General features: G+C 44.9%; 2 protein-coding genes across 4 annotated transcripts in view; both read right to left on the bottom strand.

The window, feature by feature from the left end:
• Positions 1 to 3497: 3497 nt before the first annotated feature.
• Tbr1 (T-box brain transcription factor 1) lies at positions 3498 to 13172 on the bottom strand. The gene is made up of 6 exons (XM_021626236.2): positions 12221 to 13172; positions 11487 to 11641; positions 10886 to 11007; positions 10185 to 10343; positions 8984 to 9045; positions 3498 to 6082 (listed from the first exon to the last, which is right to left on the bottom strand). The coding sequence occupies exons 1-6, from the start codon at positions 12910 to 12912 to the stop codon at positions 5224 to 5226; spliced, it is 2049 nt and encodes a 682-aa protein (XP_021481911.1). The 5' UTR covers positions 12913 to 13172; the 3' UTR covers positions 3498 to 5223.
• A 3516-nt stretch (positions 13173 to 16688) lies between these two features.
• Psmd14 (proteasome 26S subunit, non-ATPase 14) overlaps positions 16689 to 26991 on the bottom strand; it is an 89757-nt gene continuing 79454 nt past the window's right edge. For all 3 annotated transcript variants that reach the window (XM_021626235.2, XM_060390258.1, XM_060390257.1), the window contains 2 exons: positions 19613 to 19675; positions 16689 to 17080 (listed from right to left, as the gene is read on the bottom strand). In XM_021626235.2, the coding sequence (XP_021481910.1) occupies positions 16982 to 17080; positions 19613 to 19675 (162 nt within the window). In that variant the 3' untranslated portion in view covers positions 16689 to 16981. The remainder of the gene's footprint in view (positions 17081 to 19612; positions 19676 to 26991) is intronic.

The raw sequence follows: 26991 nt of genomic DNA, 5'->3' as shown, positions 1-26991 counted from the left end.
AGTCTATTAAGCCATGTTTTTCCCCTATTGGATTAATGGAACTATTCAAATCAAATTTTTCACGCCATGCCTTGAACACCGCTGCACACCATACTGTGGGTGTAAAATACACGCAAAGCAGATATAATCAGCTTAGATGAAACCATTGACTTGTACACCATCAAGTTTACTTCATTGTGAAAGCAGTGGGGGTTTCTTTCAAGTGAATATAGTTCTAAGTGTGACGATCTCATACACAAACCAAAGAGGGAAAACAAAAAGACACACAACTCTCAAAACAGTTGATCTAAACTAGGTATATAATGCAATGTCTAAAGTCTTGCCTGTTTTGTCTGTCTTCTCAAAGAGACTCCCATCTTCTTGATCTGGAAAAAGAAAATCTAAATTCAATGACCTTAGTAATTTACAAAGATTTGAAGTGCTTAAAAGGTCTCTGCTACATTTTTAAAAAACTGATATCATATTAGCCTACAACATTACTCATTTAATATTCAAATTAGCCACACAGTTGCCACCATGTTAAAATAAATATTTTAAAATTTGAATTGAGTTACTGACCTCAAAGTTGTTTCATACTTAAGCTTATCTACTGTTACTGTTTCTTTCAAGGGAATCTAGACAGGTTTGTTTTAACATAAGATCATAGGTTCTACTTTTTTTTTTCTATCCCTGTGACTGACTGACTACTCAGACACATGCAAACAAAATGCTGCACTTGAGACCAAGCTGAACACACATCGTCCTATTATCACTATAGTTTTAAACTCTTTAAGAATACTTATGACCTCCGTTTAATTAAGCTTTGCTCCTGACTTGTATCCTAAACAGAAAATAAACAGTCTTTAAAACTTCAATGCTAAAAGTATAAATAATATCACCCCCCCACCCCCAAAAAAGGTGAGTCACATAAGAACTAAAAACAGTTGGATTTGTCAGAAAACATAACTTCGGGATTTAAGGATACTAAGTTCCCCATATGTCCCTAGTTCCTAATTGCTAACAACTCCCATTATTCTGTTTTAAAAATCAAGAATAATGTCATCTGTAAAATATATAGGTCAGTAAGTTTTGTCTGTGAGGGAAATGCTGTTAGTGGTTGAAAGCTATCAAGTGCTGAGGACTGGCTTTGCAACAGCCTGCAAGAGGCCCCAAGGCCAGAGCCTGAGGCTGGAGGTGGGAGCAGCCTGATACTGCAGCAGGACCCCAGGCCTGCCCTCTGCGACCGCCCACCGCCCGACACCACTGCCCAGGCTGAGCGGCTCGCTTGGGCCTAGCCTAGGCCTGAGGCCTGGGCAAGGCCTGCAGCCTCCTCCGGGGTAGGCCCTGGGGTCGCGCTGCCCTCCTCGCAGCGCCTCGAAAAGCATCGGTCTCCGAAAAGCATCAGCGGGTTTGGCTACAGGCCTTTCGGCCCCAGCCGGGCTCGAAGGCCGGCGTGGGGCTGAAGAGGCTGGAGGCCGGCAAGATGGCCAGGGGCGGGAAGAGGGCGAAGGAAGCCAAGGGTGGCCCGCCCTCGCCTCACCCCGGCCTCCCTCTCTGAGGGAAATCACGCCTTTGACAGGGGAGGGGGACTGACAAGTCTGCGGGGAGGGCTCGCCGGCCCTCTAGCCCCTCACTAGAGAGACAACTTGGAGAAGCGGCCTGGGCCGTGCAGATGGAGGCCCGCGCCCGGGAGGCCCCACGCGCGCCCGTCCTCCGGCTCCGCTCGCAGCCACTGTCCGCTCGCCCCGGGGCCGACGCCCAGCCTTCTCCCGCCGAGGAGAAGCGCCCGGAGCCGTCAGGGGGGAGAGCAGACAGCACCCGGCCTCCGACAGCAGCGCGTGGCTGCGGATCAGCCTCACGCTGACTCAGTCCACACAGCAGATGGCGGAGCTGCGAGGGAAACGACCTCCGCGGCGTTTCTGTAAGCTGCCTAAGAGCAGCTGCGGCGCGGGCTTCCGGCACGAGGCGCTTCGTTCCCCACCGAGAGCTCTGCTCGGATCCGAAGGGCCCTCGCCTACCGGCCTGACACCACTCCTGGGCCCGCCCCGGGGACCAGGCCCGAGGGTCAGGCCCGGGGACCAGGCCCCGGGAAGGCGGCGGGGCCTGGGGGGCGGGGTGGGCCGCTGGGCGGGGCGCGCTCCCGCGAAGGGGCCCGGGGTAGCTCGGGCGGCCCGCGGCCACGCGCGCCCTGGGGCCGCGGCCTCCCCGCGAGCGCGCCTGCTCCGCGCGGGCCCCCGGGGCTGCCGGGGCTGCTGCGGCCGCCGGGCCGGGACGGGAGGGCGGGCCGGCTCGGAGCGCAGCCCCCGGGTGGGCGCGTGGCCGCGGGAACGCACCGCTCCACTCCTCTCCCCGCTCACACACCGGGCTTTGCACTTTCCGTCGCCGCCTTTGCTCGGTAGGTGAGGAGACGGCAAAGGAAAAACAAAGGGGGAAAAAAAAACCAGTCACCGGTTCGTTTTGTCTTTTTCCCTCTCTGTGGCACCCGAGACGCCACGGAACGCCGTCTAGCGGCGGGATCGTCCAGGGGAAGCTAGGCGATGTAATCTCCCCTCAACTTTTCGTGTTCATGGGACTTTTGAAGCCCCTTTACCTCTGTCACGCCACAAAAGGAGACACAACAGGACAATCTCTGGGTGCTGATAAGTCTGGTTCTGTCACCCCAGGCTAACTCGGAATAAAGGAGGCTGAACCATTCTCTGTCCCTGTCCGGAGTCACCCTCTCTTTGGGGACAAAGTACACGAGTGGCCTCTGTGAGGCTAAGACTGAACTGCAGAGCTTCGCATGAAATTCCTCCGCGCCATTTGTCCTCAGGGGAGAGGACGTGACCTGAGTAAAACTGCGGCAAGGATCCCTTCACAGAAGGGGCCGAGTAGACGCCCCAGGGCATCACCTTCACTCCAACCCTCCTCTGCAGCAAGGTTTTAGCTCGGTTCTTAAAAACAACTCTTCTGCGTGTTGGTCCTGTGGGTCTTTCTCCGCCGCACCCGAAGCAATGCCCTGGTAGCACCGTCTTAGAGGGGTAGGCCCGTGCGCGTTAGCATTTGTAAAGCCTCGCCAGTCACCTCCAAGGCCGCGCTGTAAAATCACAGTTCTCAGCATCTGCAGTCAACAGTTTCTCTTGACTTGCTTTAAACTGCACCCTGCTCTCACCTAAGGCCTCACTGATGATTGTGTGGATGTTAAGGCAGTTCTTATCTAAAAGACGCTCCTTTTCCTGTCATTTCAACTTCGGAAAGAATCAGAGCTAGGATAAAGACGGTGTATAGATTTTTTTCCTAGGGAAAAAGAATACAGCAGTGAAGAGAACTACACTCATAGGGAATTAAATAATTGCAAGTAAATAGAAGAAAAGTAACCCATAGTGGTGCCATTAAACAAAATTAACAGGGTAGAGGAAATGGCTACTATTGGGCTGTCTGGAAGGAGCAGAGGGGAGAGGGGGTAATCTTGTTTAACCCTTACAGCCATAACCTATAATAATTCTTTGCAAACTGTAAACTGCTCTCAAACACCATACTTAGCGTTTTACCAGGTTTATTTTACTTGTTATACACAGACGATACAAACGAGCAGAAAACAAAACGATTCTCAGTGGAGTGTGTACTTGTATAAATTATTCAATTCACAGACAAAACAAAACAAATATAAAAATCACAACATTTGATTTACAGAAGAGCCAAAGTATACACACGTTTAGACCCTGAATTCCTATTAGGAAAAATCCCCCCATGGACTGGAATCTAGATTGAATATTGTGTATGATGCATATTTCACATTGATTTTAAAGTACAAAAGAAGTGTAAGTTTGCTACACAACATTAGAAATCCTACTAATCTATTTCCAGGGGGATCAATGCTCCTTATCAAATATAACAAGACTTGGGGGGAAATCAGTCTTACTTGCAAGAATGCTAGTGTTTTCCCAAGAAAGTCAATTTTCAGCTGTCTCTAAGTGGTGGGGGAATCGTTTTCAAAACTAAAATGCAGTAAAATGTACAACTCACACAGTTCATCTTCACTAGACTACACTATAGTTACCAACAATTCAGTCATCCATAGCATTAGTAGATTATTCATTACAAAGATTTACAGCATATAAAGGTGGAGTGGGGACTGAAAAGATATTCAGAAACAGTTTGTCAGCATATTTGGCACCTGCACAGACCAGTAATGGATTTGGCACTTTGGGGAAAAACAAATAAGGCAAAATAATATTGCTGATGTGGAGCTATTCCATTTAGAAGGAAGGGAGGAAAACACACAACTCGAGTTAACTCCGCTTTGCAGGCATCATGCCACTTAATAGACTTGCCTAGGGACAGACAACTAGCTTTTATAGGTGTTCAGGTGGATTCTCCTTAGCTATTTTGTGTGCACTGGGGCACATAAGTGGTTACATCATGCAACAAATTGAGAGGTGAGAAAGCCACCACTATGGAGTGTTTCATGTTTCCAGAGCCTCTTAGGATATATCTTTAATATCTCACAAGAAAACAAAGGGGGGGGAGCGGATGGGGGGGAGAAAGAATGAAGGGAGAAAAGAAGAGGAAAGGGAAGGAGATGAATAAAGAGTTAAGCATGAACTGGTTTTGTGCCTTGACAATGAGAATAAAAACTAGCCATTCGATACAATAATTTAACACTATATACAATCATTTCACAGGCTTTGTTCCACTAAAAGTATTAACATCCCTACCATCCATCCATCCATCCACTCGGGTATAAGAAAGGACGCGCTGGGCTGGGTGGGTGCAGGTTCTAGAGCCAACAGCCTACGGTTAATGGGAGGCCAGGACAAGGCGGGTCGGAAATCGCTGCTGCCTGACCGGACGGCCCAGGTCTCCTAAAGTTGAAGAGTTTCATTCCAAGAGAAAGAAGGAGAGGGTGAGGGTGTTGGGGACGGGGGGGGGGGGGGGGGAGAGAAAAGAAAAAGAAAAAAAAATAGACGGGGAGAATCATAACTTCACAGAAGGAAAGTTGGAAAACCACAAGGTTGACCGCCAGCTTCAAGGTCGGTGCTCTAACTGCAGAGACGGCTGTGCAGAAAGAAAGAAGAGAGTTTAAAAAGAAACAAAAACAAAAAACAACCGTGGTGGGAGACCTGCACTCATCCCCCGCGGACGGCCACCGAGGGTCAGGCGAGAGAGCGAGCGCGCGCGAGCGGGCGGGCCGGGGGAGGAGGACGCGGGGCAGCGAAGCCGGGGGGCCGGGGTGGGGCCGGGCGCGGGCGCGGGCCGGGCGGCCTAGCTGTGCGAGTAGAAGCCGTAGTAGCCGCCTATGTCCTTGGCGCAGTTCTTCTCGCAGTCCCGCTGGGCGAGCACCTCGCTCTTGAGCGGGGACGAGCTCTCGGACACGGGCGTGTCGGCGGGCGAGATCCGCCTCCGCTTGGCCTGCTCGTAGATGCCCGAGTCGCTCGAGTCGATGGACTTGATGGAGGAGGGCGTCTCGATCCAGCTGGAGTCGGACAGGTCCTTGGGCTTGGCGTCGTCGGCGGCGGCGGGCGCCAGCGGCGAGCGCTCGGCCGCCAGGCCCTCGGCCTCCTCGCCCAGGTAGGGGTTGGCCCCGGCCATGCGCGCGGCGGCAGCGGCGCTGTTGGGCCAGCAGGGGAGCACGGAGCCCGACTTGGCGCCGCAGTACTGCGGGGGGCTGCGGGCGCCCCAGCCCGAGGGGTCGGCGTAGTAGCCGAGCGGGCGGCCCGTGCAGCCCGCCGCCTGCAGCGGCAGCGCCTTCACGCCGGCGGCCGCGTACGACAGCAGCGTGGCCGCGTTGCCCGCGAAGTCCGTGGCCGTGTCGTAGGCCGAGGCGGCGAAGTCCAGCCGGTTGTTGGCCGGCGTCACGAACCAGCGCTGCGGCGACGGCGCGCCCGGGTCCTCGGCCTGCTGCGGGGACAGCAGCCCGTTGGTGTGCGGCACGCTGCGGTCCGTGCCCGGCCCGGGGCCCGCGCCGGCGCCCGGGTGGAAGCGGGCCTTGGCGTAGTTGCTCACGAACTGGTCCTGCAGGAAAGAGCCGGCCATGGCGTAGCGGGCGCCGGGCACGATCTGCGAGCGCGGGGAGTCGTTGGGCGAGGGGGTCAGGCGGTCCATGTCGCAGCCCGTGTAGATCCTGGGGTGGGGAGGGAGAGAGAGAGAACCGAGGGGTGGCTCGGAGGTCCCTCCGGGGTCCTGGAGGGGAAGCCACCTCTCCTGTTTGCCCGCCCGCCCCGCACACCGTCCATCTAAGTTGCGCTTGCCACTCCAGACGCGGACAGTGGAAGGTCACAGGCCCGCATGCCCCCGGGATGGCCTCGACGGGAACGAGACCAGCTCACGTGCTGGAGCCTGAGCGGGACACAGAGTGAGGAGTGGAGGGCTTCCCTCTTCCCCTGTTCCCGCTAAACGCGCCCGGAACGAGGAGAGGCCTCAATCCACTCCATTGTGCTCGCGTTACAGCAGAGTTTATCCAGACACTAAGGTGCAGTTTGCCCGGTGGGCCTTTCCTCTCTGGTGAATTTCTGAGTGAAAATTCTAAACAAGTGACCCGCTCTCTCCACCAATTTACGACCTCCTGTGTCCACTTAGTTTTCCAGACGATGATTCCTACCCTTTTCCTGGGCATTTCAAGAAATCCCCAGAGGGGAAAACCGCATGGGGAGGGGGAGGACATACAGGTCCAGGTAATAATGTCAAAGACTGACTTTCACTGGCCTACACAGCCCCAGAGGATTGCTGCTGGAATCCTCTAAGGAATTTTTTTTTTTGTCTCCCACCACAAGCAACAAACAAGAAACTACTGCTTGTAAGCAAGACTTGCTAATCAATAAAATTCTTCAGAAAGAAAAGTGTGCTTTACTCTCATCTTCTCTACAGCTCTTGATGCATTACTAGAAGAAAAAGAGGAGAAAGGCCCTCTAGGGAAACTCTTACAGTTATCACCCTCATCAAGCAACCGACCACTAATAACAGCTAACCCTTACAGAGTTTAGATGTGCCTGACTGTACAGATAGAAATCATTTACATAAGCACAGGTAGATTATCTTAGGCACTATGTATGACTCCACTTTCCTGATGAGGAAACTGAGGAAAAGGAAACTTAAAGAGAACCAGCCCAATAATCAAGAGATAAAATAAATACTTTTTTATTAATGGGCCTAGGAGGTAGAATTAGAAGTGAACTTGGATGCTGATGAGTGTCTCCTCACACACAGACGCCTCACTTTTTACCTACCTCTCACATTAGTCAGCCCACTGTTTTGAAGGAGTGCCTCATTGTTGCCAGACCTTAATCCCAAGGGGAGAAAACTCTCCTGGGTGTGGCTGAGCAACCTCCTTGGATCCCCTGAACTGTCAGGCCCCACCCCCACATTGCTCTCGGATCAAAGAAGGCCCACAGTACCAACCTTAAATATGAGAGCCAGTGTGTGTTAAATCTACTCAACTCTCTCACTTCTCTCTCTTTTCTCTCTCTCTCTCCCCAAACCCAGGGATTACTTTTATATAGATAAGATTTTTATGACAAACTTATAACGATTTAAGAAAGGAAGGGGCTTATCCAACAGGATCAGGGGCAGGTCAGAGTTGCTATGGCTGCTCAGGTACATTACCCCTCCCCCCAAAAAAATATCCTCCTGAAACTTAATTCCAGTTGAAAAAAAAAATGGAGGGAGGCAGGAAGGGAACATAATTAGCAAAGTTCAAATATCTTCTCTGTTTACCATAACAAGATTCTTTAAAAGAAAAAAAAAAGCAGTCTGAAAAAGATACAGCTTAGATGCCCATCCAGGTCACAAACCACTTGGGATTTGTGCAAAATAAATGCTATGAACAGATGTTCTTAAAAGAGGTAAAAGCTCAGAATCTCTACAGCTCTCCTCCAGCATCCCTGGCCTCTTGGGCCGCATTCTTTCCACTGTATTGGGCCCACCTTTTTCGTGTTTTTGAAACCTGAATCAGCAAAGTTTTATTCCAGAGAACCACATTCATGAGGCTTGGTTCCTTCTGGAGAAACACTGAAAGCTGAAGCCAGGAAATATCACTGACTTTCCCACTTGTTATAAACAATATGGAGAGGAAAGATGGACATCTGCGGGTTGGGATGAAGGGCTACCTGTCTCTCTTCCCATACATGTAATCTATTCCTAGTCAAAGACGTTAACACTTTAGCTCTATCCCAAAGCCGGGAAATTACAGTGTGTATGTCCCTTTATCTTTTATAATCAGAAAAAAAGTAGGTAGCTCGTATAATGCCACTTTACATTTTGCTATTTAACACCATCTGAAAACTCTTAGGCACTATAGTCCCTGATCAAGAATCCCAGAACAGATCTAGAGAGCATTCCGTTTACACCTATGGCTGCGCCAAAGGACAGGGCTCTGAAAAGGACATAGAGATAGGTAAGGGGGCCTGAAGAAAGGGACCAACACATTTAATTAAACAATAGATGCAAAAAGTAAGAGGAGACACTTTAACCACAACTCCTTGCTGCCCAGGGCCTGTAATGACTGTAAGTTAAGTTCTGCTTCCCAAACTCCTGGCAAATGCACAATTTCTGTTCAGTCCATAGTAAACCTCGCAGGAAATGCTATCACACAAAACTTGGAAATGGGGAAATAAAAATCCCATATGCCAAGGAGACTGTAACAACTGCCAGAGCCACAAGCACTTTCAGGCAGAATCGCCCGGTTCAGACACAGACAGTCCAAGCTGAGTATCTGCAGCCACAGAGACAACAGGCACTGGGGGAAAGCAGAGCAGCTTCCCCGGCCCGCCAGCCAGCCAGCCAACACCAGAGGCCGCCAATAACTTTGGAATTTGAAAGAAAGCTAAAAATAAGTACAGGAAACTTTTAACCGAAATCATGCAAATACCAAGCCACAAGGTCACCGGAGAGGGAACCAACAATATAAGGAAGGTAAAATCTCAATCTCCCACATCTTCACTTACAAAATTCTTAAGCACAACAGTCCACCCTTAAGCTAGTGGCCAATCCAGCAGCTGTTTGAGAAGGAATATATAAAACTACTTACGTGTCATAGTTATCTCGAAACCCTTTTGCGAAGGGGTTATGATCTATTTTTAGTTGTGTAATCTGGAAAAAAGAGAAGAAAGACTGAATGTGATCTCCACCTCTACACGGGAAGGCGTGTGTTTGAGGACACCTCGCCTGCCGCTTGGCAGGGGCTTAGGCCTACTTTCTCAGTAAATAGCAAAGATTCTCCAACAAAATTTAAGAGAATGGCAGGAAACTATAGGGTTATGAGAACCAGGTTTAAATTGATAATACCTAAAGGCAATTCAGGTGGCTCTCCTATGTGCTATAAGCTGACTTAAATAGTCACTCTAAAAAATACTGATTACATGCAATTCACGAAGACAAAAATCCTTAAAAACTTTAACTCATCACTAACTGTTTTCAGGAGTTTAGCAAGAGATTCTCAATCCAAAAAAACAAAAAAAGCAAACAAACATAAAACTGTAAACTGCATCTTAAAATGGATTGACTAGAAATAATAATTTCATTTCTGATATATTCATCTACATGACCAAACACAAAACTTCTAAAGTTCTAAGTTACAACAGCTACTAAAATTAGTTTTTGCAAACACCAAGAACCACAAAGGCTCAAATGTTAGAAATCTCTCATCAGTCCCTGTAATTTGACTTTTTTTTGACGTTTTCATATTTCATGTCTACGAATGTGTATGTACTCACTTTTCTGTTTTGAAGCCTCAGAACAGTAGTATCTGCTCATTTTAGACACCAGTTCTGAGGTTTTTAGAGACATTTTTAGGGGCAAATCTGCCTGTTTCCTAAAAGAAGAAGAAGAAAGAAGAAAGGAGAGGAAGAGGAAGAAGGAGGAGGAGAGGAGGAGGAAGAAGAGGAAGAAGAGGAAGAAGAAGAAGAAGAAGAAGAAGAAGAAGAAGAAGAAGAAGAAGAAGAAGAAGAAGAAGAAGAAGAAGAAGAAGAAGAAGAAATATAAGAAGCACGTTTTAACGTATTCTAGCTTAAGGACCATCGGTCCTGGAAATCGTGTACACTACACAGCTGGGGCACGATTATCAGAGCTGAAAGCACAGAGGCAGAGCTAGCTAGGCCCTAGCAGGCCCCTAGCCCTACCCTACCCTGTGCTGTAGGGCCGGCCTTGACCTAGGCTAGTCTGCGTGCCTGATGGAGCACCAGGGGATAAGGGGTTGACAGTCACCCGCGCCCAGCCCCGAGCCTCCTTACATCCGTGTTCTGGTAGGCGGTGACGGCAATGAACTGAGTCTCCGGGAAAGTGAACGTCTGGACGCGCCCGGGCTGGCTGGTGTCCTCTGTGCCATCCTCGTTCACTTCCACCACGTGCAGACGGGGCTGGTACTTGTGCAGGGACTGTAAAACCACCATCTGTCCGGCGGAGAGAAAGGAGAGCGCCTTGAACGCGCGCCTGTTCGCACCAGCCCCGGGGCTCGCTCTGGGCCGGGTGGAGCCAACTGGAGCCCGCTGCCCCGGCCTGGCTGTGGGACTCGCCTCCTGGTGACTGGCTGGCCGGGACACCCTGGCCCGGTTACCTCAGGGAGCTAGGATCCCCTGGGCACTGGGGAAAACTAAGCCCGAAAGCCAATCCTCGGTCCCCTTCCCTTAGTCATCCCCAGAGGAGGAACAAAGATTTTTCACAAGCTACAGATCTCAAATCTGCGTTTCTTTTTCAAAATCGATCATTATTTGTGTTTGGAAAGGTAAATTCCGGAATGAGGTCGGATGGACCGCAAAGGGAGGTACTTTATGGATTAAATACAATTTGGGAAGGGATAATTACGATTTTTGAAGTCTTCGCTGGTGGAAACAAATCCTACCCAGTTTTTCGTGCTGCTGTAAACTAAAGGCTGTGTGTGTGTGTGAGAGAGAGAGAGAGAGAGAGAGAGAGAGAGAGAGGGAGAGAGACTGACCTGCCCATTGTTGTTTGATGCTCCCTTGTTGTTGGTGAGTTTTAATTTTCCAAAAGAGATTTCTTGCCGCATCCAGTGAGCCCCAGTGTTGGGGGAATCGGGGTGCATATAGACCCGGTTTCCTTGATAAAGAAATAGCTTGTTTACATATGCTCTGGGCACTGTCCAGTCCCAACTCCCTAGCTCATGAAACACACACACACACACACACACACACACACCCCTCACTCCACCATGAAGCCCACTAGCTGTAATTTGGGGGGTGGCATACTTTCTTCTATTAACTAGGGATTATTAAAATAGCTTTAGCGTCCAGTCTCAACACACACACACACACACACACACACACCTTCACAGTGAGGACCATTAGCTGGGCTTTTTTTTAAAGCCTCGATTTCTTCCCATTAAGTGGGAATGATTAAAATAGCTTTTGCATAATCCTCCCCTTTCTTGCCGCTCAGTCTGTCCCCAGCCCCTCTCTTCTTTAGGAAGTCATTGGCCGATCGTTTTAAAAAGTCGCTCGAGCCAGTCCACAAAGGCTTTAATTAATCATTCTCACCTAAATAAGTGTCAAGAAAACGTGTTAATTGGAAGGACTTGCCTTGCACATTGGTGTCCGCTTTGCCACAAGGAACCCATTTGCCTCCTTGAAATCTCCAGTGATTGGGATCCGCCAAAATCACATCCACAAAAATATTGTAATGGGCGGTGGGATCGAGACCAGAAATGTTAAAACTCAAAAAGGGGAACATGCGCCTGTTCAAATGGAGGAGAGAGAGAAAACAAGACAAAAAAAAAAAAAAAGAAAAAAGAAAAGGAAAGAAATGTTAAAGATCAAATGCAAGAAGCGGGGCGCCAGATAGCCAAGCCAAACTTGTCCTCGCAGCTTGTCTGAACGAACGTTTGCCGGTCTAGGACGGGGGCAGCGGGAGAGGGGCAGCCGGAGGGCCGCAGCCGGGGCGAGCAGCGGGCGCTCCGGCGTGGGGGGCCGGCGGGTGGCAGCGCCCGGGGCGAGGGCCGGTTGGGGGCCCCGCTCCTCCACCTGTGGGCATGGGCTAGCCGCGCTGGGTCGCTCCGAACGGCGGCTCTTCGTCGGGCTCCAGCCGCCGACTGGCTCTCGGACCGCGGCCGCGCAGCAGGCTCCCCGCCACCAAGCAGTCCCCGCGGTGCTCAGCATCCCTTCCGCTCTCTCCCCTTCTCCAAAACCAGCCAACTCCGGGGCGCACCCCAGCGCCTCTCCCCGACCCCACAGCGTCGCCGCCCGGGGGGTCACAAGTTGGGTGCTCTCGCCCAGGGTCGCGCCGGGAAGCGCGGCCGCTAAGAAAGTAGCATTACCTTCCCTGCTTGGTGATGATCATCTCCGTTTGGTGCCGATGAAATTTCAGCCAAAGTGGCCTGTTGCACAGGTATACCTGCGCCTTGCCGGGCACCAGCCCGGGCTGGGTGGAGGAGAACTGGTAGAACGGGGCTCCCTGGTAGGAGTGGCCGTACTGCTGTGGGTAGGGGTAGCCGGCCGCGGGGTAGCCCTGCGGCGAGGAGTTGGACAGCAGGCTGTTGTAGGCTCCGTTGGTGATGACCGGGTGGTGGGCCATGTAGCGGCTGGGGCTGCCGATGGAGAAGGCGGGATGCGCCGGTCCGTGCTGGCCGGGGTACGGGAACATGGCACTGGGAGCGGTGGCCGCAGACTGTGGCTGGCTGGACTGAGAGAGGAGGTAGCGATCTGCAGCAGAGCCATCGAAACTGTGACGAAGCTCAGAGACCCCGTCCAAGACAGGAGAGAGTTTACTTCTCTGGACGTCCCCTGGTGAGTCCTTGGAGTCAGGAAAATTGTCTGTATCTGACTGATTCGTCATCCCCCTGGTAATTTTTTTCAAAGGTGAACTTCTCTCCAGGTTGTCAGTGGTCGAGATAATGGGATGATCGTGCAAGACAAGCTCAGATCCGCCCGAATGTGGGTAGCTGCTGCTCACATTGAGAAATTTCTTGGAGAGCATGATAGAGGGAGAGAGGCAATGCTCCAGCTGCATAGCTCTAGAACCTGAATGCTCGCCCTCCCGTCCCTGGCTTTTAAAGTCCTGTTTATCATAAACTAGGAATCCACAGACCCCTCACTAGACAGAAAGCACTTCAACCAGCAAATGCTTCTCAAAGGTTTGATTTACTTTTTTTTTCCCTGGGAGAAGAGATTGGCCAATTGACACTATGCAGCAATCAGAAAAGGCTCACTTTTGATCTTGCTGCTTATGCAGCCGATGAAACGGCTCCTGCCATTGGTTAGTTGCTGACAGTAATTTAATTAGATAGACATTAATTAGGATAATCACCTGGCTCCTGGTCGCGACGATCATGGCAAATTGAAGGGGATGATTTTATTGTTGGCTTGGGGGGTGGGGAAGTGTGTTGGTTTACGTGAGCTCTGTTATGTCACCTTTAAGCTTTGTGACCACTGCTTTAGGAAGATTCAAAGATGTGCAATTTACTAAACATTTCCTACCCCCCCCCCCTTTAGAGAGGAGGGGCGGAGGAGGGAATTCGATGATGCTAGGAGACTTTTCGGATCTGAATGAGCCAAATATTCAGTTGAATGTAACGATTTCAAGTGCAAAGTATACAAAGCGCGAGCCGGTGGCCTCTTCTCGCCCTGTAAAACTTCCAGAGTCTGTCTTTTCCAGTTAATACACAGAAGCACACACACCTGAGCCTGGGCTTTGTTGAATAGGTACTGCGTGTCCTTGACGCCCCCTCCCCCACCTTTAAACTACAGGACTAAATAAATAAATAAATAAATAAACAAAGCTCCGCCGCCGAAAGCCACAGCGTTAAGAGAGAAGTGGAGGCGAGGCAGCTCGCCCACCCATCAACCCACCTCGGGAAGGTTCGGTTTCCGGCTAGGGGACAGAAACAGTGACAATCTATGATCTCCTTTTTAAGTTTTGAAATAATCATAAGCCGTCGCGCTGAAGTGCTTTAATGTATTTGCAGTCGTGTTTACTGGGTCGTTCCTAAATATTTTATCAGCCAACTTGGTTGCTGATCGTCTGAGGAGCAGCTAGCTGGGGGCGGGCGCCATATATCCTTTGAGCCCCACCGCACTTCCTCCTTTCGGAGGCACTGGCTTGGTGACAGGTTGGTAAACCTCGCCAGGAAAGACAGGGCTGAGTCCCCAGTGCAAATGGGTTCACTAGAAGCATTAATCTGGGGAGACGGTGGAAGCGGTGTCAACGCGGTGATCGTACTGAACTCTCTCTCTCTCTCTCTCTCTCTCTCTCTCTCTCTCTGTGTGTGTGTGTGTGTGTGTGTGTGTAATGTTTACATAATCCAGAGGGAGAGCAAAAGAAACCATGCCAGTAATTTTTAAAAGAGGATTAGAGAAAAGAATCGATTTAAAGAGATTTTTGGCACAAATAACACCCAGGCGCCAAGCAACTCCGAGGTGGGGAGAAAAGATCTTCTGGTGTGTGCTCCACAGGAAGCCCGGAGCACCTGAGATGGCCAGACCCAGAGCTGCTGCATGTGGCCGGCACGGCCAGCCTGCTCCTCCGTTGCTTTCCTCTCTGAACGCCAGAGGCTCAGGAATGCGGAGCCAACCCCGGGCTTAGCTCAGCTCAGGCCAGCAAGGTGGTCGAGAGGCGGGAGCTCCGGGGGACTAAGAGAGTGCCAGGCAATCTGTCTGGCTCAGACCCCAGAGGCTCACACTCCACTCATGCAGCAGGCAGGCGGGGCCTGGGCATCTCCAGGTGGGGCCTCTGCCTTCAAGGCGGCAGCAGCAGGATTCCCCGGCCAGAGCAGCAGAGTTCAACGCTGGGAACGTGGCTGTGGGGTATGGTCAGACAAGAGTTAACGGATTCAAATGTGATGGAGTTTGGTGTGCAGCGGCCAGTGCTGAGCACAGACAGGCTGCACCACCTCCCTCAGAGACTGGGCTGTGGCTGCAGAGGGTACCAGCTGCAGTCTCCACCAGGGCATAGGAGCAGGACCTGGCACTGATGGCCATAGGCCGGACAGGTTGATGATCAGATGTCTCAGAATCAAGTAGAAGCAATTTTCTGAGAGAAAAATAACGTCAGGACCGTTTTCCCTTGAAAGCAAAGCTCAGCTCATGGCCAGGAAGCTTTATGGACAGGCAGGATTTGAGCTGCTCAGGATTGGAGCACCGAGGTGGAGGAGGGTGGATAGCTGTGATGGCATTCGATGTTCTCCTCCTTAATCTCTGCTGCTGCTTTCGCCCCATTTTACCTGCATTATTAGCTTCTGTCATCAAATGCCTCTCCTCTGCCTCCTGCTTCTCACCACATCCTGCCCCTGAGCAGGACACCAAGCCTTAAGAACATAGGAAGGTGAGGTATCACCTGGGTTTTGGAAGCTTTTTGCCATCCTGGAAACGGGATCTGGCTGCTTGAAAATGTAAAGGCTGCCAACGTGACCATCCAAGTGTGAAGAGGATAGTTTTTAAGGACTGAATTTGGGTTGGTGAACAGGCAATGTGACCCACTTTGAATAATCAGCCCCCAAATCAGTGGTTCCTCAAAAATAGGCTTTGCCTTGAAATTTGGGTATACTCAACAAAAATGAGGGATCTCAACCGGTCTTGTTACGTTAGGTCTAGGGTGGGACTTAGACTGTGTATATAACACTGGTCCAGGCAGATCAAATTTGAATAGTGTAGTTACTTAATTTTAATTCTCCAATATCTGTGAAAATTGTCATTAATTAGAGTGAAAACCCTGTATCTTTAAAAAAAGAAAAATCATGTCCATGAAGTGTGTATTAGTCAAAAGGAAAAATTCTATCCTCCATTTATTTAAATTTTAAATGATTGGATGAAATCCCAACAACCACAGTCAACAATAATCACATCTAAAAGAAAAAAAAAAAAACAGGAGAAGCAAGAAGTGTCCAAATCACCTCATTCCACTAAAAAGGAAAAGGAGGAGGGGATGACAATGAACCATATTGGAAATTTAAGATCACTGTACCTTCAATTTCTGGTAATTTCATCAGATGGAGAGTACATAGAGAGAGAGAACTGCTTATTTAGGACAGTGTGTTGTTATACCATGCCATTCATGGTACCCGAGTAGGTGGTCTATAGCTACCCAGTACATAACCCTTCCTTAAGGAAGACTCACATACTCTGACAGTATTTCAAGACAGATACCACCTAAAATTAAATCTCAGTCTCCATACGGTTAGAAACTCCATGGGGTACTCAATAAATTGTTCTTATTAACAAGGAGGGTAGGGTTATCTGTTTACCTTAGGTGAGAAGCTATGAGAACTGCCAATAATCAATACTACTATATCAAACACTGAATATTTCAAAGTTAATTCAGGAGAGAAAACAGAATCATTGTTTATAAACTCATTATATTCAATTTACAATGGGCCTTTTCTCACCTTTTTAGCTTTGAAGAAATCATATCTTCAATGACTGAGTTACATGAAAATGTAGTAGTTTCCAAAAGTCAACTTCTAGACAATTTCAAACTAAAATAAAATTGCTTGCCTTTTAAATGTACTTTTCTGAAATCCAAAAAGTGCTAAGATATGAATATATAATATTGGTTTGAGAGAAAGGCTTTAAAAAAACAACCCTCCGCTTTTTATCTGGGTTACCCACTAATGAGGAAGCCACTCACTAATGGCAATCATTAATTTGTGAAGCTTGGTTGTCACAGTGATGTTTTCTGTGTTGGTAGATTTCAAAACGCAGAGAGAAACATAGCTTTGTGTGAGATTTCCACAGCACTGTCAAATGTTACTCTGTCACTTCCACCCAGTGCCAAAAAGACCTCAGGAGACATGGATTGTAAATGTATTTTATTTTGTAAGCAACAATCAAAATATATTTGTGCTACTGATTTTTTTTTTCAAATAGTAAATGGAATCTTAACAAAATTTGTCCACTTTGATGTATTCCTGAACAACTTTAGAATCTGCAAAACCCTGACTAAATGAACAGAAGCAACTGCACAACTGAGATGGAGGTGGCACAGGCATCTTCCTCATCACAAGATCACCTAGTTCCCCTGACTGAGCATCAGGGACAACACAGAAATGCACCAGAGAGTGTCACTGATAGCTCTCTGCGCTGCTTTATTTAAACACAACGGTGTCCAACATTGCTGCCAAACACTGGACAATATTTGAAGTCATAAGCACATCCACATGTTCTTCCAAATGACGTTTGGGATCCTAAAAAAAAAAAAAAATGTAAACGAAGGAAAAAAAAGATAGCTGTATTAACTAGTAATACATTGTATTTCAAGAACAGATTACTTTAGTCATGAAGCCTAAATTTACACATATTTTATCATTCAACTTTTCCAATGTGTTCATTGTTACATTCTTATGGTTTCTAAATTTGTTAAGAAGTTAAAAAATTACCCAATGAAAGTCTGATTACTGCAATCAATGATAGTTACAGATTCTCATAAAGGGTAACAGGTAAAACTCACGATCACCTGATTTTAAACATGGGCATTTATGCATGTGTATATGCTCAAGTATGTATATTCTGTCATTAATATGTTTTATTGTCTAATGTTTTATTTAAGGCATGGATAAGAGTGTAATGTGCATTCTTGTTTTTATCTTTGTAAAATATGAATTCTGTATAATCTTAATATTTCAAGAAAATGGTTCAAAAATATTCTTGGATCAAAAGCTGCTGTAAGTGAACATTTTAAATATAATTTGGATTAATTCTAAAATGTTAAGGATGCTTCATCCAGCTATTCTGGAAAACTGTCTCTTTGAAACTTACATAGGAACGACACTTAAAACCTTATCAGATCCATTTTAAAATAGGTCACTATAATAAAAAAAATTAAATGTTAATTTATGTTTAAAAATAACTTATTTCAGCTAAATTTGAAAGCTTAAAAGAAGAAAAATATTATGTGCAATAAGAAACTATTGAAAGGCATTATTGTCTTACATGTGTTTAAATGACTAAGAGTCACAGCTTTTAAGTCTTCTTCCCTGGATTATGTCTCGGCTCTTCTTTTCTCATCAATAATTTCACTTTTTAAAACTGAGACAAACACCAGGTACACATACTTCCAAATGAACCTATTTGCCACTTTAAAAAATAAATACAGTGGCCATGCCTGTAATTTCAGCACCTGGGAATCACAGCCAAAACAAAACAAAACAAACAAACAAACAAACAAACAAACACAAAAACACCCTCTGTGAGTTTGAGACCAGCCTGGTCTACCTATCAAGTCCCAGGACAGCCAGGGATACACAGTGAGACGCTGTCTCTAAAAATCAAAACAAACAATCCACCATAATTCTGATGCTTTCTTTTTTGTTTGTTTGCTTTTTGAGACAGGGTTTCTCTGTGTAGCTCTGGCTGTCCTGGAATTTACTAGGTAGACCAGGCTGGCCTCGAACTCACAGAGATCTGCCTGCCTCTGCATACCAAGTATAAGGATTTAGAGGCCTGTGTCACCACACCCAGCAATTCTGATGATTTCTAAACCACATCATATATATATATATATATATATATATATATATATATATATATATATATATATCTGCCAGTTTCAATTTTAACTTAGTCCTTTCACTTTCCGGTAGGCTGTTAAAGAAAATATATAAGAAACCACAGCCCTAGAAAGTAATTTATTTAGTGAGTTCTAGAAAGGGTACGGCTCCAACCTGGTAATCTAACATATTAAATGGAAAATAAAAAGTAGAAAATAGGGAAAAGGCTGATATCACATAGACTGGAAAGTAAGATGAACTCTTTTATTTTGGTTTGAAGGTACTCATTTTTAAACTGTAATTTTCAGAAAGTACTAATATTTGAGTTCCTTCTTTATAATATACAATAAAGCCAGACCTTTGCCCTACTACTCTGTTGGATTAATTGCTTTTACAGTGAATCGGTAACTCATTTATCAGTTATCTACATTACTTCTTGTGGCAGCTGGGTGATTCTTAGAGATTTCCCATCCAAGAATGGTCCTGGCCCAAACCTACATAGCTTGTGAGATGTGATGGGATCAGAGCATATGGTAGGATGGCTGAAAGCAAAGACAGCTTAGTGTCTTGCATCTGAAATATCAAGATTCTGCCAACATCAGCAATATGATAACCATGTTCCATGAAATAGGGAAAAATGTAATCAACATTCTTTAGAAAAACAGTCTAATTAATCTGTAGATTCTTTTAATTGCTGGGTATGTTCCCCCATCCTCTGATAACCAGGCTTAAATATATATTTCATCTTAGAAGAGCAAAAGAATCACTATTTAAGCCCTTTCTCACAGTGCAGTCAATAGAATTCTAAACTTTCTCAGGATATGAGCTACACAGTAACAAAATGTACCTTTAAAATGGTTACAAATGAAGTAAATCTGTAGGAACACTACCCATCTATTGATAAAATGAATCATTAAGGAAATGGTTAAATAAATCTACTATCCTTATCATTTTACTTCATCTATAGTAAAATTATCTAGGGTTCTTTAATTTGTTTTTACTATACTATTTTCACTAAGGACAGTATGTCATAGAGTAGGGATTTATAATTTATTCTCTACGAATAACAAAGAGAATTTGACATCAAACAAATATAGTGGTCTTTAAATTTTAGTATGTTTAAATGACAAAAGAAAAATGTAATCTAAACAAGAAAAATTATGGTCCCTAAACTAGTTTTATCACTACAAGAGCACGTAGCCCGCGGCTGTAACCTATTAATCTCCTCACCTGCTTGCCAACATTCTTTATTGCCAGCTGCTCAGGTGTCATCTTATCTTCTTCTTCCACAGCCTGTGAAGGAACACAAAGGACAGTTTCAAATTCTGTATTTTCCCATTGAAGAATCATCACCAAATAAAAAAATGATCACAATTTTCATTTAGAGAACCTTTACTATCTCTGAGGTAATGAAACTATTACCGACATCACTTAGAAATATATAAACAATACAGACACCACCCTGATCACTGAATGGCGCTGAGAGGTGGGAAGATGGGGTCTGAGGCAGCCTTCTTTGCTACTACTTAGTTCCTCTTGCTCCCTTCCCCACTCCCCCTCCCACCTTCCTCCAGGTTCCCATTTCTCCTTCATTTCTTTCACCAATCTAGCCTGTGTGTATCTAGTACCTGTTTAATGTCATTAAGGATCAAAAGAGCTGCTCAGTTTTGATCTAACACACACATTACAAGTTAATCTCTACACATCCTTAAATCTCTATAATATACATTTAGAAAAAAAAATCACAATTCCACATGACATAATCATAAGGAATTTCAAATTTTTAGCATCAAATTAATTACATAAAAACCAAATTAAAAGCACATGAAAATTATTTTGCAGTACTTTAGAGTGAACTACATTTTTGTGTATGTGAGAATCCAGTCATAAGCTTTCTCATAAAACCCCACAATAATGAGAACATTTAGGCCAGAACTCAGCACTGCCCTCTCAATACTGGCATCCCGCAGACCTATTCCTAGAGCATCCTAACCTGAGAAGTCTGCATGTGACCAGTGTGGGTATCTTACAGCTGTAAGACAAAAACTGTATTTGGTGAACTCACGGTCTAAAATTTATTCATGGCATCTGATAAACAGAAGATGAAGAAAACTTAGTGACCATCAACCCTCTAAAATGCTACCACAGCATTTACCACAAAGATGGTTATAAATGGGGGTAAAATGTAGTGTCAGAAAGCAGAAAACCAAATCCCAGTGAGGATTAGATTTGGACACTCTAAACTTAATAATCTCACAGCTGCCAAATTTCTTCATGTGTGAACAATGAACATGTAGGAGATGCAATCATCAGACATTTCCCATAAATTGGGAAGTTTGGCTGTATTTCACACCTTCTTAATAGTTTTGTAAACAGAGAACTTGAAAATGAGCAAAGATGGCAAGTGTCTAATTTTATAAATGGACAAATATCTAGAGAATTTTCGCCAGTAGAACCTGCCTAAAGAGAAAAAAATGATGAATTATCTCTTGTGTCTGCTGATTACTGGAGGGTGCTTTATATTAGGAATTACATTCAAACCTGAAAGCAGGAAAAATAAAAGTCACAAACACTCCAACTAGAACTCCCCAGACAGAGAATATGTTCCTTTTCAAAGTCAGATGTCACTCTATTAGTCTGCTAGTTAGGAAAGTATTTTCTAACTAGGAAATGGCTTTTCCTATTTTTCGCTGTCTTATAGAAATAGAAGCACTGAAAGGCAATATAGTTCATCTTTCTCCATTACTTTCACAGTTCTGATACTCCGTGTTGCTGATTGAATGAACAATTCTAAGTGTGTACTCCGCACCCATTCAGTGCTAGCTGTTCTACACACATGGCAGCAACCGTACTTTCCACAGTCCTGGAAGGAGGCGAGTTTTGGAATTTGGCTCAAGATGCCAATCCGCATATAAATGATCATTAGAGAATATTTTGGATTAATGCAAGTATCAGACAGGGCAAATATACAAAGATGAAAGTCAAAAGCACTTAAAAGCTTTTTAATATTATCTGAAAGGAAAAGTAGGATATAAAAAGCGCTGATAAAATTTAAAAATCTTGTACAACATTTAACCACGTTACCAATTAGTTTTTCTATTCCCAATAATTAAAAGAGAGTTCACAAACTCTTTGAGAAGTGCAGATGGTAAAAAGTACTCCCAGCCATGGATGCCATCTGGGAGATGAGGAGCAGCTGTAGATTTAGGCATATACTAAGGTTGCAAACCCCCACGACAGAAGACGTAAGCACATCCTTCCAGTCTAGAACAGACCCGGTCATGGCATCAATGTCCTCAGTACTTTCTCTTACCTAAGTTGCCTATACCTCATCTCCCATCTGAGCAAGACCAGTCTGCCTTCACTCACAGATCTAATCTGGCTAGTCCCCAGGAAAAATTAAGAAATGGTAGCAGCAGAAACAAATGAAATTCAGGCACAGGCAGTGTCCTCACTAGGGAACTTCTGTGTTTATGGCAACTTCTGTGATTTGGCTTCAAAATTTGCTTTTGCATTCGTGCTCTTCGGTTTACTCAACCAACAAAAAAGCACTGAAAATGTTTGTGGCTATTCACACTAGAAACGTTTTTAACAGTTTATCAACAAAGACCCCCAGATGGCTATCCCATCATGCACGGTCTGCACAGTTCTAAGAGATTCTTGGAATTTGGTCTGTTATGTGATCATAATCCCCTCAAATGTACCCTCTATCTTACAGACATTTTTACTAAACACACTGACATCATTTTCCTTTCTTCTATTAATGATCAAAATTTTCAAATTTCATCATAATTTATCTTTGGATACAGACTGGACTTGTGGTATGTCACTAGCATTCGCTGACAGATATCCACAGAGTAACTCCAGTTTTCTGAACACCTGTACAATTAATTACTCCAACAGCTGTTTTCTTTCCCATCCCTTAACCTGCTTTTATCATATCTTATTCCATATATACCTCTGGATAGCCCTTCAGCTGCATTTTGTTCGTTACTGACACTCTTTGTTCATTCTACAACATGCTAAAATTCCATTTAAGTACATGCTTTCAAACATCACCAATACAGCATTTATTTTTAATGTAACAAAGGACAAAAAGGCTGCTAGAATGGTATACACTGTTTTCACTAGTAAATAGCCTCTGTGTAACTGCTGTTTACTTCTCTTGTGATTTTAAAATTTATTTTCCATAGCAAATAGAACTAAAACAACACTGCTGACTATAGAGGCAAAAAATCTAAATAAATAGGGGGTTTTTTTTGTTTTGTTTTTTCAAAATATATTTTGGAAAGCAAAATAAGCAAACATGAACCAATTTGTAAAACTTTCTAAGATAGAAGAGACCTGAACATAAAGACAGTAACACTTTTGACTCCTATCAGCACCGAATAGCAACATATGTATGTATGTTTTTGAGATAGGGTCTCACTATGTACCTCTGGCTGTTCTGAAACTCACCATGTAGACCAGACTGGCCTCAAGGTCACAGGGATCTACCTGCCTCTGCCTTTCCAGGTGCTGGGATTAAAGGTGCTGCTACCACATCTAGGTGTAGGTTTTTATAAATATTACTTTATTGAACTTTTAAAACATTCTGGCCAAACAGCAATCAACATTTGGCAAACAGATTGGTCATTAGTTCCCTGGTGTATTTCCTTGAGGCGCATTATCTTTACTAAGGAATTTTAAAGCTTGTCTCACTCTCAATGAGCCCACACTTGGGCTTTACTTGCATTTACATCTCAAATTACAATGTAGTAGAAATCAAAGCACAGCCAGCAAAACAAAAGGTATCAAAAGAGAATGACAGGTGCACAATATTAAGTAAAGGCAGCTCACTTTTTTCTGAAGAAGCAACTAAGCAAAGACCAATGATGAGATTGCATTTGAGGGAGTCACACTTATCGAAGAGACAGCAAGTGACACTGAACAACAGGAAAGATGGCACGGCAGAGGGGATAGCAGTTTTCAAATTTTTAGTAGCAATTTCTAATATTAGCTAATGAACATTACATCTGATAATGCTGTTTAATAAAGTTGGTAGATGGTAGAAAAACACAAGTATCCTATCATATCCATTCAAAAAATATTTTTTGAGTATTCACTTCTTAGGCCAGGAGTAAAACGAGACTTGATAGATCAATTCAGAGAACTTATTAGCTTACTAGTAAAAAAATAAAAAATTAAAAAAAAAGTAAGAACATATTTATAATCCCAACAGGAGGAAAAGGAGGGGAACACAGACAGGAGGTTAGTCAGGAGTTCGAAGCCAGTGTGGGGCTAGGTAGCTAGGCTGAATGACGAGTGGTGAGTCTCAATAGTAAAAGAAGGTTTGCTAAAAATGTGTGTTTCAGAAAGGGTGATGTAAGTCAGAAGAATTGCCAACCACTCAGTACTGAGACTACAACTATAGAGAGAGATAGCACTATGGAGAGACAAGCAAGAGCCAGCTCAGGTCTGACTTTCAATGGAAGAGACAGGAAGGCAGCCTTACCAGGCCACAGAGGAAGACTATGCAGCCAGTCCTGATGAGACCTGATAGGCTAGGGTCAGAGGGAAGGGGAAGAGGACCTCCCCTACCAGTGGACTGGGGGAGGGGCACAGGAGGAGAAGAAGGAGGGCAGGCAGGATTGGGAGGAGTTAAGGATAGGGTCTACAACTGGAATACAAAGTGAATAAATTGTAATAAATTTTAAAAATAAATTAAAAGGAAAAATTAAATATTAAAAAAAGACAGACAGATTTCAATCTTCAAAAGCTTTTAAAAGCAAAGGAGGGGAAGCTGGAGAAAGGTCTCAGCAGTTAAGGATACTGGCCCTTCCTGAGGATCTGGGTTCAGTTCCCAGAACCTACATGCTAACTCACAACCATCTCTAACTCTGGCTTCAGAGAATTTGATGTCCTCTTTTTGTTCCATGGGCTGTCGGCACACACAAAGTTCACATGCATACCGGTGAAATACATACACATTCCAGAAAAAAAATTTAAAAGCAGTGTTATGAAACCTCACCTCCCAAGGGAGGAGCAGTACTGTTAGGCCACAGAGGAGGACTTTGCAGCCAGTCTTGAAAATACCTGACAAAAGGAGTCATATGAAAGGGGAGGAGGTCCTCCCCTACTAGTGGACTTGGAAAGGGGCAGGGAGGAGATGAGGGAGGGAGGGTGGGATTGGGGAGGGAAAGAGGGATACAGCTGGGATACAGAATTAACAAAATGTAACTAATGAGAAAAATAAAATTATGGAAAAGAAAAAAAAAAGCATTTCACTATCCCAAAGGCAAGCCTACCTAGGCTGTTATTTCCCATGTGTTCCTCCCACCCTAAATCCCTGGTAACCACTAATGTGCCTGCCTGTGGCACAGAATACTTCTACAAATGGCATTATACAACACAACCTTTGGTGCCTGGCTCTTTCTTTTGCTGTGCCTTAGAGGATCATCTACACTACAACGTAAATCAATATTCTATTTTAGAAGTGGAATTACTACTGGGCTATGAGGTTAAATGTATTTTAACTTCATGAGGGTCACTGAACTGTTTTCTAGCGCAGTTGCCCTGTTTTGCAGTCTTGGTAGTAATCAGGTTCCAATTCGTTCATATCCTCAGCAACATTTTACTTTCTGTTACCTTGATTGAGGGAAGTGATGGTCACTGTGGGTGTTTTGGTCTGTCCATCCCCTAGACACCCTAGAACTCACTCTATGTAAGCCAGACCTTCTAATAGTTGTTTTAGGAGCCTCCTAGGAGCCAAATTTATAAATCAGTCCACCGTCCCTGGCTTCTCATTCTGGTTTTGATGTGATATTTTATGCTTACTGCCATTTGGAGAAATGACTGTTCAAGTCATTGCCTACTTTTTGAACTGGCTTGTATTATTGTTGAATTGAAAGAATTCTTTATTTTAGAAATTGGTCTCAGCAGGTATTTATTCTTTCTATAGACTGATTGGTTCTTGGACCTTTAGCTGAGATCAAACAAAGCATTCACCACGTGTTCTCTCTCTCCCTCTAGTTATGTAACCAATTTTCATTATTAAAAGACCATTTTGCTCTGTAAGAACTAGATGTAAATGGGAAGGACTAGAGAAACATGAATAGATAAGCCCGTGGTAGCAAAAACATAAAGAAGTAAAGTAACTCAAGGATTAAATTGGTTAGCTGCATGGACTGTTTGTTGATTACCTCGATGTCAAAAAATAGAGGGAATAGTGAAGAAAAGTATTATCAGGGCTCGGTGGTTAAGAGCCCTCGGCTTTTACAGAGAGAAGATCCAGGTTCAAGTCCCAGCACCCCCAAAGCTGTACCTACCTTCTCTGTAACTTCAGTTTCAGAGGATCTGACTCCCTCTACTGTGTACTAGCCCTGAACACAGTACACAAACATACATGCTTGTTTGTGTATAGTATTACAGGGGCAGGAGAGTAAGGCATTCGCTGCCAAACCTGACAACCTAAGCTCAATCCCAGGACACATGCTGTTGGAGAGAACCAACTCCTACATGTAGTCCTCTGACTTCCACACCTACATCACAGCACACATGCATCCATAACCCTATAAACTAATGGAATTTAACTTTTAAAGACTAACGTCAACAATAGCAAAAATAGCCCATTATTTCAGATACATATGTGTCAGATAGGATTTTCACACACCATTCGCAGACCTTAAGACAACCTCACTTTAGAGATAAGGAAACATTTCAGAGAGCGACTTGTTTGTAGTCTCATAGGAGATAATCAATGAAAATATGACTTCAGCATAGTCCTATCTAGGCCTCATAGCAACAGCTTGTTTTGTTTGCTGCAGTTTTTTGTTGTTGTTGTTATTGTTGTTGTTTGTTTTTGCAAACAGGGTTTCTCCGTGTAGCCCTGGCTGTCCTTGAACTCAAGAGATCTGCCTGCCTCTGCTTCCTACAGTGCTAGGACTAAAAGCATGTGCCACCACATTCAGCCTCATAACAACATTTGCAACTAGAAAGACGCATTACTTTTAGATGATGCATCGTGAATAAGTGAGAAAACCAAATCCATGATGCACCAGACAACCCAGAGATGCTTTGCAAAAATCCTAACAGGGAATCCAATTTCAAAGCATAAGATTAAATAAAGGATACAAAATAAACATCACACGTGAGCATATGAACACTTGTATGTGTAGATAACAACAGCAACTTGTAATTCAGCTTTAAAAAAAAACCAAAAAGGGTCTTGGTAAGCTCAGTGTAGTGATGCATGACTTTAATCCCACGACTTGAGAGGCAGAGGCAAGAGGATCTCCAACAATTCGAGGCCAGCTTGGTCCACATAATGAGTTCCAGGATACCCAGTGCTATGTAGAAAGACTCTGTCAGAGCGAGAGAGAGACAGAGAGAGATGAGACAGAAACACAGTTTCTAGTATTATCTGCTAGTTGCCAATATCCATCTTTCTCTTTGATAACATAACTGATTTTCCTAAAGATACCAGTGCTTCCAGCTACAAAACTTTCTTGCTGCCAGTCATGCTCATTTGGCCATGCTCTGCCAATGAGAGATAATCAGACTCCTAAAAAGAATTTAGGATACTTTGATTTTGATTTTCTTCCAGTTTTTATTTTTTTCATCTCTTTGAT

The sequence above is a fragment of the Meriones unguiculatus genome, chromosome 8 (assembly GCF_030254825.1).
Source record: "Meriones unguiculatus strain TT.TT164.6M chromosome 8, Bangor_MerUng_6.1, whole genome shotgun sequence".
NCBI lineage: Eukaryota > Metazoa > Chordata > Mammalia > Rodentia > Muridae > Meriones > Meriones unguiculatus.
The sequence above is the reverse complement of the archived record's forward strand: the minus strand, read 5'-3'. Positions and strand labels throughout refer to the sequence as shown.